The sequence below is a fragment of the Triticum aestivum genome, chromosome 2B (assembly GCF_018294505.1).
Source record: "Triticum aestivum cultivar Chinese Spring chromosome 2B, IWGSC CS RefSeq v2.1, whole genome shotgun sequence".
NCBI lineage: Eukaryota > Viridiplantae > Streptophyta > Magnoliopsida > Poales > Poaceae > Triticum > Triticum aestivum.
Genome location: NC_057798.1, coordinates 527,213,727 through 527,234,505, shown reverse-complemented (window position 1 = coordinate 527,234,505; position 20,779 = coordinate 527,213,727). Strand labels below are relative to the sequence as shown.

At 47.6% G+C, this 20,779-nt stretch overlaps 3 protein-coding genes across 4 annotated transcripts; 1 reads left to right on the top strand and 2 right to left on the bottom strand.

Moving 5' to 3' along the window:
- Positions 1-2,633: 2,633 nt before the first annotated feature.
- Positions 2,634-4,884, top strand: LOC123045836 (protein FLOWERING LOCUS T). Its single transcript, XM_044469015.1, has 4 exons — positions 2,634-2,895; positions 3,853-3,914; positions 4,033-4,073; positions 4,438-4,884. Exons 1-4 carry the CDS (start codon positions 2,704-2,706, stop codon positions 4,665-4,667), a joined length of 525 nt encoding a protein of 174 aa, XP_044324950.1. The 5' UTR covers positions 2,634-2,703; the 3' UTR covers positions 4,668-4,884.
- Positions 3,195-7,547, bottom strand: LOC123045835 (pentatricopeptide repeat-containing protein At4g38010). Of its 2 annotated transcripts, XM_044469014.1 has the most exons (3): positions 5,073-7,547; positions 4,903-4,969; positions 3,195-4,615 (listed from the first exon to the last, which is right to left on the bottom strand). In XM_044469014.1, the coding sequence occupies exon 1, from the start codon at positions 7,505-7,507 to the stop codon at positions 5,693-5,695; it is 1,815 nt and encodes a 604-aa protein (XP_044324949.1). In that variant the 5' UTR covers positions 7,508-7,547; the 3' UTR covers positions 3,195-4,615; positions 4,903-4,969; positions 5,073-5,692. The 2 variants fall into 2 exon arrangements, with proteins under 2 accessions (XP_044324949.1, XP_044324948.1); XM_044469013.1 differs by having other exon boundaries at positions 4,903-7,547.
- A 1,274-nt stretch (positions 7,548-8,821) lies between these two features.
- On the bottom strand, positions 8,822-12,623 carry LOC123045834 (protein FAR1-RELATED SEQUENCE 5). The gene is made up of 4 exons (XM_044469012.1): positions 12,016-12,623; positions 11,788-11,918; positions 10,846-11,664; positions 8,822-10,739 (listed from the first exon to the last, which is right to left on the bottom strand). The coding sequence occupies exons 2-4, from the start codon at positions 11,902-11,904 to the stop codon at positions 9,006-9,008; spliced, it is 2,670 nt and encodes an 889-aa protein (XP_044324947.1). The 5' UTR covers positions 11,905-11,918; positions 12,016-12,623; the 3' UTR covers positions 8,822-9,005.
- Positions 12,624-20,779: the final 8,156 nt, after the last annotated feature.

Sequence of the window (20,779 nt, the reverse complement as noted above, 5' to 3'; positions counted from 1 at the left end):
TACTCCATTTCCAGAATCCCGGCGGGAGGGCCGGCGTCGGCGACTTTCATTTCGGTGAGCCGGATGCCGAATGGGATGCCGCGCCACGTGAAGGGGGGTGGGCGGATGGCTCATTGTCTGCTCCATCTCCGGTCAAGATTATCATGCCAGCCATAGTTGGGTCCGTGGATGCTTCCTCCAGCCTGACGTTCGCTGCGTCCACGTAACCGGCCTCGTTGCCTTTCCTGCTCCTCCCCTTTCCCCAAAAGTGTCATACATATCTAACGGTTACACAGCCTCCATCTATCCAGTACTGATCTGATCCGGCTTCCATTTGCAGATATGCTCCTTGTGCCGTGAAAGCTACAGAAATCCATGTAATCCATTCCGTAATCCATAACCAACCAGTTGATGGACGAGAATAGCACCTGCATACAAGAGTGAACTTTTTATTATCAAATACAGTACTCCCTCTGATCCAAATTAATTTACGTTGCTTTAGTACAAAGTTAATATGGATCGGAGGGAGTACTAATCATTTGGGCACATCCAAATAGCCTAAAAGACCGCAGAGGCACCAACAGGAATTAGTGGGCGAAGAGGTTTAACCATGACATGCTTCGACACAGTCAAAAAATAGAACCACCTGTTGCTCAAAACACAAACTACAACGTGTTTCCCTCTGCCAATGTCTCGTTTAGACAGCACTAAGTACTCCTGCCTCGATTAATTTGAAATTAGTCATCATTGAAATTACCTTTCAGGTGTTAATCCAGTTCAGTTTCAAGAGTAGTGTTTATTTGCTCCAGATGACATGAAAGGTAATGATAAGATGGTGAGCTTTCACTCCGATTTCTGGAACCCCTGCCCCGATTAATGTGAGAACTTGAGAAATCAGAGGATTCTCCAGTTCAGCTGAAGAGGCCTTCGCTCTGCAAGTGGGAATACGCTATCAGATTACATAGGCCTACGACACAGATTACAGCAATAATATGGGATTCTGTGGACCCCTATTACTAGTCAATAACAAATGCAGTAGACCTTATCTCTCCCTTGCTTTCCGCCTTCTCTTTATCAAAGTCCATCAGCTCCGCAGGCATATTCCTGTTATGATAGAAAGATTAGGACACTATATTTCACAGATCACAATATCAGAAAGTTGCAAGGGCAGTTTGGATGGTCATCTCAAAGAGAAAATGCATCTTTGCGGGTGTACATAGGAAGCTACGTTGAGATCATACCCTCACTCCTTAGAGATCATATTCTGTTAGGCAAGCTGGGCGAGACGTACGGAGTACGACGAACTTCGTCGAAAATTAGCTAGCGGCACATGCGCTATATACATCGCAATCAGTGTCTTTGAATGAATCTTTGAATTTGGCGTGGAAGCTTGTATCCTGACAATAGTCACCCAATGAGCTTTCAGTTTAATGGTATATAAAAATTAGTTAAGTGACAGAATGTCGCTGACGATAGCATGATATGAAGAAGGATAGCAATATTATATAATTATAGGAGCAGGGAATGACTAATTTTCAGGACCAAAAACAAAAGAATCTATAGGTTCACCTATTGGATAGATAAGCAAAAATGCATTTGAATTTCAGTTTCAATGACACTGTAAGTCCAGCACAGATATAGTTACTGTTCAAACTTTGTATGTTGGTTTTTCGAAAAGAAAAATGGCTGTGCTGAAATTGCCATTTCAAACTCAACCGTGGGGCCTTAGTCACATTATGTCTGTTTGAGCATTTAGTCCCCTGGGCTAGATCTCGGTTGAAAGACCAATGAACAATCATATCAGAGAATATATGAAAACAAAAAAATAAAGTCAATCTGCCACCTCATCATCATCTAAACTACCACTCTAGTTTTTTTAAGGATGAACTAGGCTTGGTTCTGTATTCTAGATGTCGGGATGCATTGAAATAAACCACACACCTGTACCACTAATTTGCTTCAAAAGCCTCTACTCGATAAAAAAGCACTATCAAGAGACAAATTATTATATTAGGAGACGGCAATGAACAGGTGTCGATAGAAATCCGTAACCACTTTATATCATTGTGGTGTGATAATATTCCCAACCAATCATGGTCGAAAAACCACTTTTGACATTCATATTAATTAGTAGATCATGGCTGCAATACCGATAAAATAAAACCGTTTCTAGTATGTATGCTCTAACTTGTATACAGCAGCGAAATATAACACGGGGAAGTACTTGGCCTTTTGATGCTTACTTATCCCATTTGCCTAGAACTATTATTGAGGAAGAGGGAGGGAACTTTCTTGTTGAGCCTGAAGAACAGTTGTCAATCTGAAAGACAAGTCAAAAAGGCAATCAACTTTTCATTAGGAACGCATCATGTCTACGGTTCCAGATATAGGGAATAAGAAAGCGTGGCCATCAGATTTTATTCCATCGATGTGGAATTGCATTGGACACTCCTTCAATTAGTGTAGGCTTAGAGAGTGGACAGGCCTAAATATTTCCAGTGATGGCGACCAATATCATACTCTACCTTAAAGTTAGATTCCAAGGCGTCTGGAGCTCATAACTCCTGATATCATGAGTGCCTTCAGCACTTTGATTGTTAGTATATATAGGGCATGCACCTGCACTCATCAGTTCACCCAAGTTCACATCTCAAACTAAGTTAGCTTGTCCAGAGCCCAACCCATTCTTACTCAACCCCCGAAGATTGTTAATCTTCACTAACCATGTCAAGGGAGGCACTTGCCATAGGACATGTTGTTGGGGATATTTTGGACCCATTTGTCAAAGCAGCATCACTAAAGGTTATATACAACGGCAAGGAACTAACCAATGGTTCTGAGCTCAAGCCGTCACAAGTAGCAACTGAACCAAGGATTGACATTGCTGGGCGCGACATGAGGAACCTTTACACTCTGGTAAGTCCACAGCTACATCATTTCTACAATGAACAATATTAAGTTTGAGGAGGCATATTTGGGTTCTAGCCAAAAATAAATTTGCGCTTAAATTGCACAGGCTTCAACATCACAAGTCAAACTCGGCTTTACTATTTGTCTTCTAGAAAGTAGTACGCAATCTCCCATCCATAACATCAGCTTTTCAAGTCCGCGCACATCAGTTGTTACCTGTACGTATATAACACTGAGAGCAAAGAATCTCAGCGTTCCGTCATAATTTGTACAACCTCATCGATACGGATCGAAAAGAACTTTGCACTTACATTTCTTTATTTCATGTGAATCCTATAGAGATACTATTCTACTTACTTTTTATAGGGTCTGCACATATACCTGCATCTTTTCATTCGGTGATGACTGGGAATCAAAATTATGCACATCATCGATGAAGTACAAGAATATTAATCATCATGACTAGATGCGGCAATAAATGCTTACAATTATGAATCTACACGTTTTGCTTACGTCATGAAGGTGCTCTAGTCACGATACTACCACTGAAACTTACAAAATAATAGCCTTACAGTTATTTAACATTGCCTTCTTTTTATAATTCAATTAAAATTTGTCTGAAAAGCATCAAGTTAATGGATATCTTTGTAGTGGATATTTTCTTAATACTGTTCTAGAAGGCAACCGCCTAGCCCACCTAAGCACTAGGGCCCCTCCCACCTAGCCCCTCCTAGCCAAAATATACCGCCTAATTGGCGATTATGCACTAGGAACAGGTCTGCCTCCTGACTAGCATCCAGTATCTTGATGGGCACACCTTCTTAATTACAAGGCAAAAGTACATTTCAGAAAGTGCATATCGACCTGTCTGCAGAAATATCATATTTTGCTTCCATGGTAACTAGTATGGTCTTAAGATAAGAACATTATTCTCCCTAAACTAACAACCTAACTTGATTTTAGGTGATGGTGGATCCTGACTCGCCAAGTCCAAGCAACCCAACAAAAAGAGAATACCTTCACTGGTAAGACCTGGAACATCTCATAACTAGTAGAAGTTACTGGACTAAATTATTTTTCTATGTGTACAATGTAACACCTCGAAAGTTAAAAGTGTTTCTTATGGTTATATACATGCCACAGGTTGGTGACAGACATCCCAGAATCAACGAACGCCAGTTACGGTGGGTTCTTCACGTTCTTTTTCCTTTACTAATTTGAATGTTTTAAAGAGTTGAACACTTGCCTAAGATTCTAAAATAAATGTACATTGAGCTGGTTCAGAAGCACAGTTGAAATTAAGATTTAGCTTATTTTATTCAAACAAAAGTACATCATCGGTGATTACTTAGGGATAAAAACTCGAGATGACAACTATAGAAAGTGCTTAGGATGCAAAGTTAGAAGAAAAGGCATCTAAATAGCATACCTGGTTAGTAAGCAGCACATTGTCGTGTCTTTCACATCAATTCATGGCAGAAATTTCTTCGAATTTATGTACTAGAATGAACTCACTTTTTTAACATGTTAGCACGCATTTTGTTACAGGAAATGAAGTCGTCAGTTATGAAAGCCCAAAACCAACTGCAGGAATACATCGCTTTGCTTTTGTACTCTTCCGCCAATCCGTCCGGCAAACAATATATGCACCAGGATGGAGACCAAATTTCAATACAAGAGACTTCTCCGCACTTTATGCTCTTGGACCCCCTGTGGCAGCAGTGTTCTTCAATTGCCAAAGGGAGAACGGATGTGGAGGCAGGCGATACATTAGATAAATATGGAAGCATTATTACCCATCCTCTACAGGCAGGATGTTTAACTAAAATGTGAGAACATAAACAAGGTCCACATCGCAAAGCAATAGTAAATGTTGGACCGTTTCATGTATCTTAGTTAAAAATTTACATTGCCATGTATGCAAGTACTAGGGTGCTTCCAGAATGAATTTAACTACAGCCATGCAAGTACTAAACACGGTGCTTTTGGAGTGAATTTAACTTACAATCTCACCTTGGACAACACTTTATCTTCTTCTTTAATGAGGAATATATAATTATGACATATCCAACAACTGTCCCTGTCATGTTAAAAAGCAGATGCCCTTCATCAACTAACAAGTTGAGTGAAAGATAGGAGAACAAAGAACTAATGATGTCTCATGCTCCTTCAGAACACTTCACCTCCTAGGCTTCAGGATAACTTCAGAGACTAATAACAGGCATGTTTACAAGGCTGGTATATTCTGCATAGCTCTTGGCTCAGTTATGTGCAGGGTAGAAACTCTACCAGTCTCAACTCAATCTGATGTAAAAGGTTCAGCAACTTTTTGCCTCACCTTGTATAAAATGATTACAAATTAGTCCGGGTTTGTGCCAGTGCCTTGTAAGGGTCAGAGTCCATTCCTCCAATCCAGGAGTTCTGATGCTGAAATTTACCATCAATCATGTTCAAGAACTGAAGAGTGGCAAGATACTCCAAGAGGCACCCAACAATGGTTGATATTCATTGTTAATCATGTCTGGCTAACTTTGTACTCCACTTGGCTGTTCAGATTTTTAACACCAGAAAAGCTGCATAAGCACAAGAGCAATAAACAATGAAATATAAATGTGCAGTAACCATTCCAAGGTTAGATTTGATCACCATTCACCCACAGAAATAGGTGTAGCCACATGATGCTAACAATGTGCAATGACTACCTAAAGTTGATATCCAGTCCCTAGGACCAACTAAATTAGTAGATATTTTCTGAATGCATAAGATCAAATCTCCAACGAAAACTGAGAATCTGCCTGAAGAATTACAGCCCATCCAAATGTATTTGCCTCGTTAGCATAAGAAGCATTGCACATATCGCATCCATATCTTGATGGTCCGTCTGTCCAACTACAAATTCACTGGTCTTACCATTCACCTCAATCAAACTGGACCCTGGCTCCTTCCACAAGCCTTTTGCACTCAACAGGCCTCTCACCCTCTTTACATCAGTCCATCTATCATTCAGAGCATACAAATTTGAGAGGAGTACATAAACCCCACTCCCAGAGGACTCCAGCTCATGGACATGCCTTAGAATCTGCTGTGAAAACTCTACACGCCCATGAGCTTGGCATGCACTCAGCAGGGCTCCCCACGTGGACACAGCAGGCGTCATAGGCATGACCTTAACTAAACCATATGCTTCCTGGATGAGCCCAGCTCTGCCAAGAAGATCAACCATGCAACCGTAATGCTCTTCCCATGGCGAGAGCTTGTACGAATTTTTCATCAAATTAAACAACCCGAGGCCTTGTTGCACCAAACCTGTGTGGCAGCAAGCACCAAGGACGATTATAAAGGTGACTTCATTGGGGGGCAAGCCTGAAGTCACCATCCTGTCAAAGTACACAAGAGCTTCCCTACCATGACCATGCAATGTGAACCCATTGATCAGCGCATTCCAAGATGATACATTCTTCACAGGCATCTTATGGAAGATTGAAAGAGAAGTTTCCAAGCACCCACACTTTGCGTACATATCAACCAATGACGTCCCCACATGCACATCCCACTCGATGCCTTTACGCTCTATGTATTCATGCACCCACCTCCCAGACTCCAGCGCGCCTAAGCTCGCACAAGCTGAGAGGACAGTGGAGAGAACAACCTTATCTGGCTTCACCCCTGATGTCTGCATCCCATTGAACAGCTCTAATGCCTCGCTCGGAAGCCTGCAGTGCACCAAACCACTTATCATGACCGTCCAAGAAACAATGTCCCTCACCAAGAGCCTGTCGAACACCCGTCTTGCAAGATCCAACTTCTCGCACTTGACATACATATCTAGCAAGGCATTCCCAACGATGAGTTCCAGCTCCCTCTCCCTCTTAAGACACCGCCCGTGCACAGCCTTCCCAGCGTGCACAGCCCCCAGCCTCCCGCAGGCGACCAGCGTGCTAGCCAATGTCCCCTCGTTCGGCGCAACGTCCATCTCGCCAAACACCGCCAGTGCCTCGGCGAACCTCCCTCCCCTGACGAACGCGGACACCAGCGCGGTCCAGGACACGACGTCCCGCCCCGCCATTTCGTCGAACACCCTCCTGGCGTCGCCGCACACGCCGCACGCGCCGTACAGCGTGACCAGCGCGTTGCGGACGGGGAGGCGCCCCAGGAACCCGCCCCTGGCCGCGACCGCGTGCGCCTGGCGGCCCTCGCGGAGGCCGCCGCCGAGCCGCGCGCACGCCTTGAGCGCGGCCGGGAGCGTGTACCCGTCTGGACGCCCGGCGTCGCCTCCAGCGGCGAGGACCGCGAAGACACGGAACGCGGCGGAGGGATCGCCGGAGAGGGTGAGGTGGGAGATGAGGGCGTTGAACGGGTGCGCGCAGAGCGGGCGCGGGCGGAGGCGGAGCAGCGCCTTGACGGCGTCCGCGGGCGCGCGCGTCGCGGAGGCGAAGTGCCTGGCGAAATGCGCGAGGACGGCGGCGTCCGCGGCGAGGCCCGAGGTGAGGAGGAGGGCCTGGGCTGCGGGGAGCGCGCGCGCGGGGAGAGGGCTCGGGGCCGCGAGGATGGCGCGGAGGGTGGCCGGCATACGAGAAGAGGAGAGGAGAGGAGGGTTTGAGTTTTGTGATCGCGGCATGGAGTAGCCTCGTTTCGTTTCGAGAGGGCACCTCCTGCGCGCATGTGCATATGAACCCACTTTTTTAAAAATACATTTTAAACAGGTTTTAAAATGTTAAAAAATTCAAAAGAAAATTTCGCACATACATCTTCGCAGTATGTGTGCGCCGCACAAAATTTTGTGAGAAAAAACTAGTTTTGTTTTGCCTCTGCAGAAAAACAAATTGCAGTGCTTCTAAATAGCATTTCATGACATATTTTTTTGTCTTTTTTACACAGGTCAAAGAAAAAAATCATTTTCCCACAAAACTTTTTGCATGCACATAGAACATGGAGACGTACCCATGCAACATTTTTCATAACTTTCCCATTTCAGAACGCCTTTTTTTAGATTGTTTTGGAACACTTTTTTTTTTAATCGTTACGGAACACTTTCGTAATCGACATATTTCCCGTAAAATTACAGCACTATTGTGAATATCATGGGTTCATTTTTCATTTTGTTTTAAGCGAAATATCATAGGTTCAATTTGAACTGTTGAATTTGCTCCTCCGTTCGTTTCGTAAGTTCCCATTATTATTTCAGCCCTGCCTTCTATCTAGATTTTTCTTTTGAAGGGTACCTTCTATCTAGATTAATTGAGTAACTGGAAAATACTCCATTCCAGACAACGAAACGAAACATGTATTTGATGAGGAGCCCCAGCAAAAAATCCGTCGCCCATTGCTGCTGTTCCGCAAGACTCGGGCTCCTTTGATTAAAAATATCCGTAGGATTTTCGGAGGACTAGAATCCTTATGAATTTTTCCTATGCTGGTTGTAGGATTGAATTTTTTTTCCTAAAGAATTTTCAATCCATATTACTTGTCACTCAAATGGATGTATCTAGACATATTTTAGTGTTACATTCATTTGAGTGATAAGTAAAAAGTATAAGAGGGAGTACTACTTTTCGTAAAACCTAACCTCCACTCCAAAGTCTTTTCACAATATTTCGCAAAAAAAAAAGACATCCTTTTACAATTTCTTTGTTTTTCTATGGCATCAAACACTCTCCTATCCTATAGGATTCTTGCCACTTCAATCCTGCGTTTTGAAATTCTTGCGAATCAAAGAGACCCTTAGGATGGAAAAAATAAGTTCAGTAGAAATTTAAATGCATAGGTTTACTAGTTCATGACATCTGGCTCGGATTGTAGGACTTGGTTATCTGTTGATATTGACAACTACTCCCTCCGTTCCTAAATATAAGTCTTTTTAGAGATTCCACTAAGAACCACATACGGATGTATATAGATGCATTTTAAGTGTAGATTCATTCATTTTGCTCTGTATGTAGTCCATCTAGTGGAATCTCTACAAAGACTTATATTTAGGAACGGAGGGAGTAGTTGTCTGGACAAGCAACTACAATGCTTGCACCCAAAAGGTACAGCCGATCAATTCTTCAGCCGCAATCATGAAACTCTGGCAAGGGATTTGCTAATGGTAACATACATCTGCAACACAGCTCAAATTACCCAAATTTTGCACTCTTTTGCCATCTTTTCAAAACACAACTACTCGGTAGCTCATTCAGTTCTGAGCTTCTCAGCACTAGGTTAATATGGCGGCACGGGATTCCTACCGACTCAAATAGCTTGCAGGAGCAGTTGGCCGTCATGGCGACTGCGTCCCAACGCACCTCCCTAACTTTGTCGGAGTCGTCACCACCGATGGCCACAGTTTTCACCCCCTCGTTTTGTGCCATGTCTTCGACAACGCAATGGTCTCTAGCAGCGACAATCTCTTCTTGGAATCTCTCAAACACCTCATGTGTGAACACTACACTTCCATGCTTCTCCAATCCCCATGGTGTTATCAGTTGAGGCGTCGTATAGGCGCTCGTGTGATCTGCATTCGATTCCTCTTGACGTTGACACTCTAAGGCTGCTTCAAACCTAAGCCAAAACTCAACCAAAGAGAGCTTCTGGTTGATGAAACAGTTGAAAAATGACTTTGCGCTCTTTGACCATGCAGTGCTTCTGAGAATGCCTGACAGATGGACATCCGTCGAGTAGGCCAGAATCCATCTTTCACGGGTGGAATACCTTTCAGCCAGCCACTGATTGCCCTGCAACCCAAAGTCGGAAATTATAGACTCCCATTTTGACTCAAACTCAACCACAGTTTCTGACCCCAAAACACATTCGTTCATCCTTGTCTGAAATAGAGGGTTGTTTCTAAGAGATGGTTCAACCTTCTCAGGCATTCTTCCCAACATCTCCAACATGCACAACCTATGGGTGGTGGCTGGTAGAACATTACTGATCGCAGCCTTCATCCTATTATTTTCCCTAGTTACAATAGTTTTAGGAGAGACCCCTCCCATTGCCCTTAGGAAGGTCTGAAACAGCCAGGCATATGACTCAATCTTCTCATCAGCTAGGAATGCAGCACCGAAAGACACACTTTGCAGATGATGATTGGTTCCAGTAAATGGTGCAAAAATCATGCCGTGTTGATTCATTGTGTTTGTAGAATCAAAGGTTAAAATATCACTGAAATAAATGTAGTTTTTCCTGCTTGTGGCATCAGCCCAAAATACATGCACCAACATACCCTGGTCATCCACATCACAGTCAAAGAAAAATGCTGAATCCTCTTGCTGCTTTCTACATAGCTGGGCCACAAATATCTGAGCATCTTCATTCTTAATTTTACTACAAAGATCATGATGGTATTTCTGCAAGTCTCTCTTTGTGCATCCCACATTGTCGGACCTCCCCTCACTGACATGATCAGGCTGGTTTGCCTGGGAGGTGCATGTGCTTGCTTTGCAGTGTGTGGATACTGTTGGCTTCGCCTTGTCACTCAATTGACGATTCGATCTAATCAAGTGACACTTATCAGGCGACACAAATCCATGATTGTGGTGCTCGATCCATGATGTAATTTTATACTTGTTATCAGTGCACCGCTTCACAATAATACGAGCATCACACCCACATCTGGTTACCTTTCGTACCTTTCTCTTCCTAGAGGGATCATCAACGCCCATACATTTCTCGGACCTGAAACCTTCCCTTGAGCACATGAAGCGCTTCCATTGCACCACCTCGTTATTCAGCAACTTACGCTGCCCAACACGTACTGAAAACCCACAGTGATGTGCATATGACTTGTAAAACTCCTCCACAGAACCAATGTCTTCAAATACCATCCCTACTGATGGCTTCATTGCCTCGTCACATTCAGGCACGAGTGAAGACTGCAACATCAGAAAGCCACTACGGTAAGTACCATGATGCATAACCTAGTAGTGTCAAAAGGAGAACATCAGGCAAGCCATTGTACTCACAGAGAAAGATACGTACGCTTAGTTTATTCTTTGCCTTCTCACTAACTCTTCGCTTTGATTTAGTCACTTTATCAGGTGAAACAAGTCCATGATTGTGGTGCTCGATCAATGATGATACTTTATATGTGTTACCACTGCACCACCTCACAACAATATGGGCATTACATCCACATCTAGTCACTTTCACATTTCGCTTCTTTTTCTCATTAGAGGGATCTTCACCTTTGTCGGACCTGAAGCCTTCCCTTGAGCACATGAAGCGCTTGAATTGTACTACCTCCTTATTCAGCAACTTATGCTGGCCAACACGCACCTTAAACCCGCAATGGCGCGCATATGATTTGTAGAACTCCTCCGCAGAGCTGAGGCCTTCAAATGCCATCCCTATCGACGGCCTCAACGCCTCATCGCAATCGGGTATAACCTTTTCCTTCTCGCTAGCTCCACGGTTTGATCTAATCAAATGAAGCTTATCAGGTGGCACAAAGCCATGATTGTGTTGCTCAATCATTGAGTGAATCTTGTAGGTGTTACCGCTACAGCGCTTGACGTAGATATGCGCATCGCAGCCACATCTGGTGACCTCCCTCTTGCGCTTCTTATTCGCGGCTTTAACATTCCTTTTACCCTTCTCCGACCTGAACCCTTGGCTTGAGCACATATAGCGCTTGCTCTCAACCACATTGTCCACCACCTTCTGCTGCCCGACACGAACCCCGAAACCAACGCGGTGTGCGAACGACTTGTAGAACGCTTCCACGGCCTCCAAGCCTTCGAATGTCATCCCCAAAGCAGGCTTCGATTCGTCGGCACACTCGGATGTCGAAGTCGAACACTGCAACATATGAATGGAAAATATCACTACAGCTACGATGCACAACCGGCTAACTTGCAGATAGAAAAGGGCATTCCTAAAGAAAATAGAAGAAGGCAGCAATTGCCTCATGCTAGTACTCACAGGCTGAGGCATGCTTGTAGTATCTCTGTCCGGTGTACCAGGCCGGCCCTCATCCAACAGCAGCGGGGAGTTTATCCCAGCGAACGGCTGAGCCTGGACGATGGTTACGGATTCCATCGCTGGCTCGTCGCCTTAAAAAATTCCCAATGTCAGCGAGCCAGGTTCCAACAAGCAAGCAAGAGTGAGCACGGATGTCCAGTGTACAGCAACACCAGCTGATGCGAGTACCTGAATCGGCAGAAAGTGCGCGAATTGCAGGATCCAAGGTCCCCGTAGGCCGTAGCCCTTGCGGAGATCCGAGGAGACGCGGATGGCGAGCTTCTCTTATTCTAGGGTTGGGCGGCGATTGGAGCAGGACGGTCCGTCTGAGCGCCGGCGGCGCCGACGCGGAATGGAGGTCGATGGCCGTGCGGCGCGCGAGCGCGAGAGAGGTGGCGGCGACCACGGGGCGTGGGCGCAGCACGGCGCGGATGGCCTCCTTCTAGGGCTCGGGTGACGCCGGCGACGGGGGCCGGGTGCGAGTTTCGCATCCGGGGCCGTGGTTTTTTTTTCCCCCTCCCCCCAAAAAAGAGAATAGGCAAGCCCGGGGGAAAACGGTGCTCCGATGGATATTAGATGAAAAGCTTCCAAAAAAAATGGATATTAGATGAAAAAGAATTAGGGATAGGGCGTGATGTAAAATAGGTCACCATTTTGCATCACCGGTGTAGCTCGAGCAAATCCAAAACCAGTCGCGTGAACGCACAATCGCCGTGCGGAACATTCCTTTCCTCACCCCGCGCGACTGCCGCCGACGAACCCCATCCGCCGTGCCTCGCCGCTGTCAAATCCGCACCTTCCCACCACCGCGCGACCCCTAAATCGGCCCAATCCACCGCCATGCAGCCGCACCGCCCCGATTCCAACGCCGCATCATCTCTGCAATACCCACGCGCACGGTCCTCTAGCCAGATCCGCCTCACAGTTGCCTGCATCAAACGTCGCGCCTGCGCCGTTGTCATGCCGCCGAAGGGCAAGACAGGATGCAAGGGGTGATGTTGCTTCCCTCCGCCCGCTTTGTGTGGAGTTTCAGCGTGATAACCGTCGCTACTGGCTCGGCACCTTCGCGACTGTGGTGCTCGTCCCGCGTGTGTACAACATCATCATGTGGCATTTTGGTTGGCCGATCATGAGATGAACTTTCAGGACATCAAATCCCTGGAGCAGGCGGAGTTCATTGGGCTGAAGAATGTGAACATACACCCCCTCGGTGAGAAGAAGAAGGGGGTCCACATTGCTCCCAGCGAGAGCAATGAAGTGGCGATTGCGAGGTTCGCTCGGGAGAATCTAATAGTACATTGAGTACGAGTTGGAGTTTTTTCTGGAAGTGCGGCCACGAGAAAAAAAAACAGGTGAAGCAGGAGAACGAGGCTGGCCCTCGACGGTGATCAAGATCGAGTCCGACGAGGGCGACAAGGGGGGTGTTAGGGACAAGCAAGGGGAGGAATCGATCTATAGTCACTCAGTGGCGATTTGGTCTGGATACAGGTTTGATTACACGAATGGGGATCGAGAGTAGCTAGGGTTCTTACCGCCACCGCCGTTCGTGATCCACTAGATGGGGAGAGACGGGAAGGGGGTCGCCCTTAAGTAGCAGCCGTGGCTGGGCCGGGCTTGGCGTGCCACTCTGGGCCGAAGAAGCATGGGTTGGTGCGTCGGGTACGGCTGGGCCGCACCCGTGTCTCGCTGGCAGGTGGGGCAGGGGTGTCAGGGGCGTTAACATCCCCTCCTCCTTGGGAAGAGGCTTGCCCCCAAGCCTCTGCCTGTGGAAAGCGAGCCTGGAGCACTTCCTTGTCCTCCCAGGTGATGTCGATAGCTGAGCCGGTGGACCACTGCACTTGCACTTGTTCGACCATGGAGTCGTTCTTCTTGCGCCATCTTGACCGCAACACCTTGAGAGGGATCGCCGTGTCGCCCGTGCCCGAGGGAAGCGATGAAGCAGCTGTGACGCCTGGGAGCAGCGCGTGTCGAAGCTGAGAGACGTGGAAGATTGGGTGCACCGTCGCTTGAGGAGGTAGTTGGAGCTTGTAGGTGACATCGTTGACCTTGGCAACGATCTTGAACGGTCCATAGAACTTGTAGCTGAGCTTGTGGTTGGCGCGGGGGCCCACCGAAGTTTGGATGTATGGCTAAAGCTTGAGGAAGACTTGGTCGCCGACTTGAAACTGCCTGAATGAACACTTCTTGTTCGCCTGATCTTGCATGATCTGGCGCGCGCGATGGAGCTGCTGCTGTATCAGGTCTTGCATGACGGCTCGCTCTTCAAGCCAAGTTTGCAGCGTAGGGACCGAAGATGATGTAGATACTGTGATTCCCCAATGCCTTGGCTCCCTCCCGAACATGGCCTTGAATGGCGTCATCCCAATTGCCGAGTGGTGCGAAGAGTTGTACCAGAACTGGGCCAAGGGCACCCAGAAGCTCCATCGCTTGGGACACGCTTGAACAAAGCAATGAAGGTAGGTCTCGATGCACTGATTCACCCTCTCGGTTTGCCCGTTGGTCTGCGGGTGGTTTGCTATGCTCATCCGGAGTTTTGCTCTTGCGTACTTGAACAACTCCTGCCAAAAGTGAATGGTAAAAACTGGGTCGCGGTCGGATACGATTGCTCCAGGGAAACCATGCAGTTTGTACAACTGTTGCATATAGAGCAGAGCCACTTTAGATGTTGTGTATAGGTGAGCCAGAGGGAGGAAGTGAGCAAACTGAGTCCTCTTGTCGACGACAACCAGCAAGCAGTTTTATTACCCTGATTGCGGCAACCCGTCCACGAAATCCATGGTGATTAGATCCCATGATTCCTTTGGTATAGGGAGGGGTAGTAACAGGCCTGGCGAAGCAACACGATCCGGCTTGGCTTGTTGGCATACTTGGCAGCATCTCGCGTACTGTTGGACATGTGCTTTCATCTTAGGCCATGCAAAGAGCCTGCGCACGCGGCGATATGTCACTGGGAATCCAGAGTGACCCCCCATCGGGCTGTCATGGAAAGCCGCAATGATATGCTGCTGCATCGCCGTGGTTCCCCCCAGCCAAATGCGAAGGAGTCCGTTTTGCAGCTGAAATCATCCTTTGGGGTCCTCCCGCACAGCCAGTTGCTCCAGGAGGCGTTGCGCTTGCGGGTTGGTATTATAACTGTTGACGATGTCCTCTAGCCAAGCCGGTTGGCACACGCTGAGAGTGTGCATCACTTCTTCTGTGTTGGTTCTTGACAGGGCATCAGCTGCTGTGTTCTCCGCCCCCTTCTTGTACTTGATGGTGTACTGGAGTCCCAACAGCTTGGTGAAGGCTCGTTGCTGCCACGGTGTTGTAAGCCAATGTTTTGTCAGATGTATCAAGCTCCGCTGGTCAGTGAGGATAGTGAACTCTGCATGTTGGAGGTAAGGGCGCCATTGGTCAACAGCCACGATGACTACCAAGTACTCCTTCTCATATGTTGAGAGGCCTTGGTAGCGCGGGCTCAACGCTTTGCTCTTGTATGCAATCGGGTGGCCATCTTGCTGAAGAATTGCGCCTATTCCCTTGTCGCAGGCATCGGTCTCGATCACAAACGGTCGAGAGAAGTTGGGTAGGGCGAGAACTGGGGCTTCGATCAGGTGTTGCTTCAGCAGCTGGAAGGCAGTATCGGTTGCAGGTGTCCAGACGAAGGGTGCTACTTTCTTCAGCAGGTTGAACAGGGGTCGTGCTATGATGCCAAAATTCTTGACGAATCGCCGGTAGTACCCTGCAAGCCCCAAGAAGCTGCGTACTGTCTTGACATCCGTCGGTGTTTCCCAGTTTGCCACCGCATGTATCTTGGTTGGTTCAGTTGACACTCCTTCGCTGCTGATGACACGACCCAAGTACGACAGGCTGTGTTGGGCGAACTCACATTTGGATCTCTTCACGTGCCATTGATCACGGCGCAGCAGCTGCAGGACTTGACGGAGATGGTTGATGTGGTCTCTAAGGGTCTTGCTAAAAACCAATATGTCGTCGAAGAAGAGGAGCACACACTTGGGGTCAACTGGCTTGAGAGTTGTTGTCAGGGCGCCGTTGAATGTGGCTGGTCCACCTACCAGGCCGAAAGAGACCACAAGGAACTCGTAATGCCCTGAATGTGTTTGAAACACAGTCTTGTACTCCTCGCCCTCTGCCAAGCGAATCTGATGGTAGCCGGAGCGAAGGTATAGTTTGGAGAACCAGGCTACACCATGTAATTCATCCAGCAGTTCTTCGATGATCGGCATCGGGTACTTGGCGATGTAGGTTAGGGCGTTGAGGTGTCTGTAGTCGATGCAGAGTCCCGTGTCCCGTCCTTCTTCTTGACGAGGATCACTGTCACATCCCTAGTTCTGGCCTGTCCTATGCTTGCTTCCATCTGAGCATCATGTTTAAATTTTTGAAACCTGAACTGAGGAAGTCAAAAGCCTCAAAACCCTAAATAAAAGAAGGGCAAAAACCCTAAAATCTCATTCATTGTTCCAAAATGTTCTTCTTAGATGTTTAATATTTTTGGCAAGGGTTTTGATCTAAACCAAAAATAATGAACATTTTAAAAGGATTTATTTTGGGACTTTGAATTTAAATCAATACTATTTTGAATTTGAACTTATATCCAAATATTACTGAATATAAGTTCAAATAACTGAAACATTTTTATGTGCTTTGGTATAATTCCATTGTGCTAAATAAAAGGTTCAGGGGAATTTTGTCACTGTTTTTGAATTTGTTTTATTTCAAAATAGTGGCAAAAGATTAAATAAAAACAAAACAGAAGAAAAAAATAAAAAGAACAGAGCCTACCCGGCCTCACCCGTGCAGCCCACCAGAGCCGGCCCAGCTCCTGTGCTGGTCCAGCACTGTGTGGCCCAGCCCACCTCCTCCTCCCTGTCGCCTTCCTCCTCGCGCTAGTAGGCAGAGGAGGGACACGGCGCGCGCGCCCGAGCTCGCCACGCCACCACCCTACTCGTCTGCATCGCCTGGCCACCGCGACGCCGCGCGTCATCTCCTCGGCGCCGCCCCGACCCCCTGGACCCCCTCGCTCTCTCCCTCTCCCTTGTTTCTCTCCTCTGCTTCCTCTCTCTCACTCGCCCGAGCGCAGCCGCAGCCGCGCAACCGTAACGCCGCGGCCACCGTCTCACCCTCGACCCCTCGCTGTGCTTGCGAGCTCCGACTCGACCCCCTCTTCCTCCCCACCGATCCACGGCCCTCCGGAAGCCCTGCATCGCCGCCCACGTCGCCGTTCCCCTCCTCGGCCATCGGAGATCGTCGCCGTCGATTCGCTGCACTCCGGCCGCCCCCGAGCCCACTAACCCTCCCTACAGCTCCGCGGTGAGCCTCCGTGCAGAACCCCTCTCTCTCCCCTCGCGTTTGCGAGCTCTAGGCCATAGCTCCGCCGCGGCCGAACTCCGGCCGCCGCTGACCTCGTCACCGCCGTCACTACAGCCGCTTGAGCTCGTCTCGGAGCGTGTCACCGCACTCAGGAAGCCACCAGGAGCCTAACGCATATCCTAACTCGCCCTCCCGTGCACCACAGCGCCAACCCCGCACTCACCGAACTCCGGCGCCGCCGCGAGCTCGATTCCGGCGAGCCCGTTCGACCTCAGCCCCTCCCGCTTGCCTAGATGGATGCGGCTGAGCGCCAGCTACGCGTAGATGATCGCTGCCGCTGTTTTGGTCGCCGGAGGAGGAATTCCGACCCCCTCCGCCGTCTCTGACTCCGCCGGCGACGAGCCGCGGGTCAACTCCGGCGAGTTGACCCGGGGTTTGACCCCCCTGACGTGTGGGCCCAGGCGCCTGCTTGATTAGTGTTAGATTAGTTAGCACTAATTAACCTAGCTAATTAGGTAGGCCACTGACATGCGGGCCCCGCCCGGCTAACTAAGTTAGTTAGGGCTAACTAACTTGGTTAGTTGACTGGGTCACTGACCAGTGGACCCCACTGGTCAGGTTTGACCTGGTCGACGCCTTTGACCTGCTGACGTCACCCCGGCGTCATGCTGACGCAATATTCCTTTTCTGGAATTTAGTTTATTTTATAAATAATCAGAAAATCCAGAAAATTGTATAAACTTCTAAAATTCATAGAAATTCAACCGTAACTCCAAATTAAATAATTTATATATGAAAAATTATCAGAAAAATTCAAGGAATCCATCTGTACCATTTTCATGCATGTTAGAACAACTTATAGCTGCTGTTTAGCACAAATCATATAAAGGGCATTTATTTAATCACATATGGAGTTTGAATTTGAATTTTATATTCAAACCAACTTCATTTAATCTGTTGCTAGTTGCATTAGCTCAAAACACATTCATATTGCCATGTCATGAGCATGCATCATATTGTGCATTGCATTGATTGTGTTCCTTTCTGTGTTGCCGGTATTTGTCCCCTCTCGATAGACGCGATACCGACGATGTGATCGTTGACACTGATGAAGACTCAATGTTATCTTCAGAAGTGCCAGGCAAGCAAAACCCCCTTGTTCATTCCGATAAAATCCCACTCTCTCGCTCCTGCTCTCTTTTACTGCATTAGGACAACAACGACATATTTGTTACTTGCTGCGGTAGCTGAACCCCTTTATCCTTTGCATGACCTGTCATTGCCACAGTAAATAGATGAAACCCACTAGCATGAGTAGGAGTTGTTTGAGCCCTGTTGTGCCTACTCATTCATGCTTGTTTGTCATGCCTGCTACTGCTTAGAGTTGTGTCAGGTCTGATTCATCCGGGATGAATCAGAGGTGTGTGAACATGTCCTACTGTGTGTGAGCTAAGTGTGTGAACACGATTTGGTAAAAGGTGTCGGTGAGAGGCCATGTAGGAGTACATGGTGGGTTGTCTCATTGAAGCCGTCCTTAGGAACTGAGTTCTGTGTTTGGTGATCCATGATTCAGCTACTACCACGCATTGGGCCCGAAACCAATGGACCCTCTCGGCTTCTTAATCACCCTTGTCCTCTGTCCAGGAGTTGCAAGTAGTTTCTGGTGTTTGTAGTATGCTGGAGGCCGTGCGCAGCGCTGACCGTAGGGGTGGGCTGTGATGCGGTAGGCACGTGGCCGGGTAAACCGGGCGCCCGTTTGGTGTCACGGAACCCTGTTCACATCGTTTGGGGCTGTGAGCGAAACTCCGGCCGGATCTCCTCATGGATGGAACCCGAATAGGCGATAAACCTGGACTAGAGACTTGAGTGTTTAGGCAGGCCGTGGCCGACACCCACGTTGGGCTTCCGCTTGAAGGTTGCCGAGTACATGTCGTGTAAACGGCGGTAAGTGGTGAGAGCGTGTGTGAAGAAGTACACCCCTGCAGGGTTAATATGATCTATTCGAATAGCCGTGTCCGCGGAAAAGGACTTCTGGGTTGCTTATATCAGTTCATAGACAAGTGAAAGTGGATACTCTAAAATACGCAAGATAAGCGTGAGTGCTATGGATGGCGTTCTCGTAGGGAGACGGGAGCGGATCCATAGTGGTGTATTGATATGGTGAATATGTGGACTCGTGTGCGCCACCTCAAAAGAGTTACTCGCAGTCGTAGTTTAGGATAGCCACCGAGTCAAAGCTGGCTTGCTGCAGTTAAACCCCACCACCCCTTTGTTGATAATGATGCATATGTAGTTAGTTCTGATGTAAGTCTTGCTGGGTACATTTGTACTCACGTTTGCCTATTTTATGTTTTTGCAGAGAGACTTCGGTCTCGCTAGTAGTTCCGCGTGGACTTCGACGTTTAGCTTGTTACCTCAGCTACGATCTTGTGCCCTCGGCAGGATCTGATAGATAGTCAGGCTTCTCAGCCTTTTTCATTTATAGATGTCTGTACTCAGACATGATAGCTTCCGCTTGTGCTTTGACTTGTATGCTCTGAATGTTGGGTCGTGAGACCCCTGTTTGTAATATCTCGCTCCTCGGAGCCTATTGAATAAATTACTTGAGTCGTAGAGTCATGTTGTGATGCCATGTTGTATTTGCACATATCGAGCATATTGTGTGTATGTTATTGAAATGCTTGGTATGTGTGGGATCTGACCATCTAGTTGTTTATCTTTAGTAGCCTCTCTTACGGGGAAATGTCTCCTAGTGTTTCCACCGAGCCATGGTAGCTTGCTACTGCTCCGGAACACTTAGGCTGGCCGGCATGTGTCCTTCTTCGTTCCTGTGTCTGTCCCTTCGGGGAAATGTCACGCGATGAATACCGGAGTCCTGTTAGCCCGCTACAGCCCGGTTCACCGGAGTCCTGCTAGCCCAGTGCTACAGCCTGGTTTCACTCGCTGATGACCGACACGTTCGATGCTGGGTCATGGATGCCTGTCCCTGTAAGTCTGTGCCACTTTGGGTTTACGACTAGCCATGTCAGCCCGGGCTCCTTATCATATGGATGCTAGCGACACTATCATATACGTGTGCCAAAAGGCGCAAACGGTCCCGGGCTAAGGTAAGGCGACAACCGTGGGAATACCATGCGTGAGGCCGCAAAGTGATATGAGGTGTTACATGCTAGATCGATGTGGCATTGAGTCGGGGTCCTGACAGCGTTGGTATCAGAGCTTGACTGCCTGTAGGATTACCAAGCCAAACTGGTCGAAGTTGAGTCTAGAAATTCTTTAGTTATATAAGGGAATTGATTGTGGGATGGAACGTAAGGCTCTTTTTACTCCTTATACCTCATGCCCTTCTGATCTGAGTCATCTTATCTTTCCTACGGGGATTAAGAACTAGGATATCTCTTCTTTCTACCAGGATCACGTGTTACTAATCCGTAGACTTATAAGATTGTTGGACTTAAGCCTCGTTCCAGTTCCTACTACTTCTGTATGATTACTGTTGATCTCGAAACCTTGATATTGTGCTGTTGAGTGGTTATGCCACCATTTTGTGATTGTCTCAAATCTTTTTGAGCATTTACAGCCGTTATGCTGTCCGAGTCATCCCAGGTTTTTAAGTAGTCTGATGCATTTGCAAATCCTTTCT

Bases quoted from the DNA above. Each gene is read 5' to 3' on its own strand.
- LOC123045836 (XM_044469015.1), top strand. From the start codon at position 2,704: ATGTCAAGGGAGGCACTTGCCATAGGACATGTTGTTGGGGATATTTTG. The intron at 3,915-4,032 runs GTAAGACCTGGA...TACATGCCACAG, and splicing joins AAAAGAGAATACCTTCACTG to GTTGGTGACAGACATCCCAG. The intron at 4,074-4,437 runs GTGGGTTCTTCA...ATTTTGTTACAG, and splicing joins ATCAACGAACGCCAGTTACG to GAAATGAAGTCGTCAGTTAT.
- LOC123045835 (XM_044469013.1), bottom strand. From the start codon at position 7,507: ATGCCGCGATCACAAAACTCAAACCCTCCTCTCCTCTCCTCTTCTCGT.
- LOC123045834 (XM_044469012.1), bottom strand. From the start codon at position 11,904: ATGGAATCCGTAACCATCGTCCAGGCTCAGCCGTTCGCTGGGATAAAC. The intron at 11,665-11,787 runs GTGAGTACTAGC...CATATGTTGCAG, and splicing joins CTACAAGCATGCCTCAGCCT to TGTTCGACTTCGACATCCGA. The intron at 10,740-10,845 runs GTACGTATCTTT...CTGATGTTGCAG, and splicing joins AGGCAAAGAATAAACTAAGC to TCTTCACTCGTGCCTGAATG.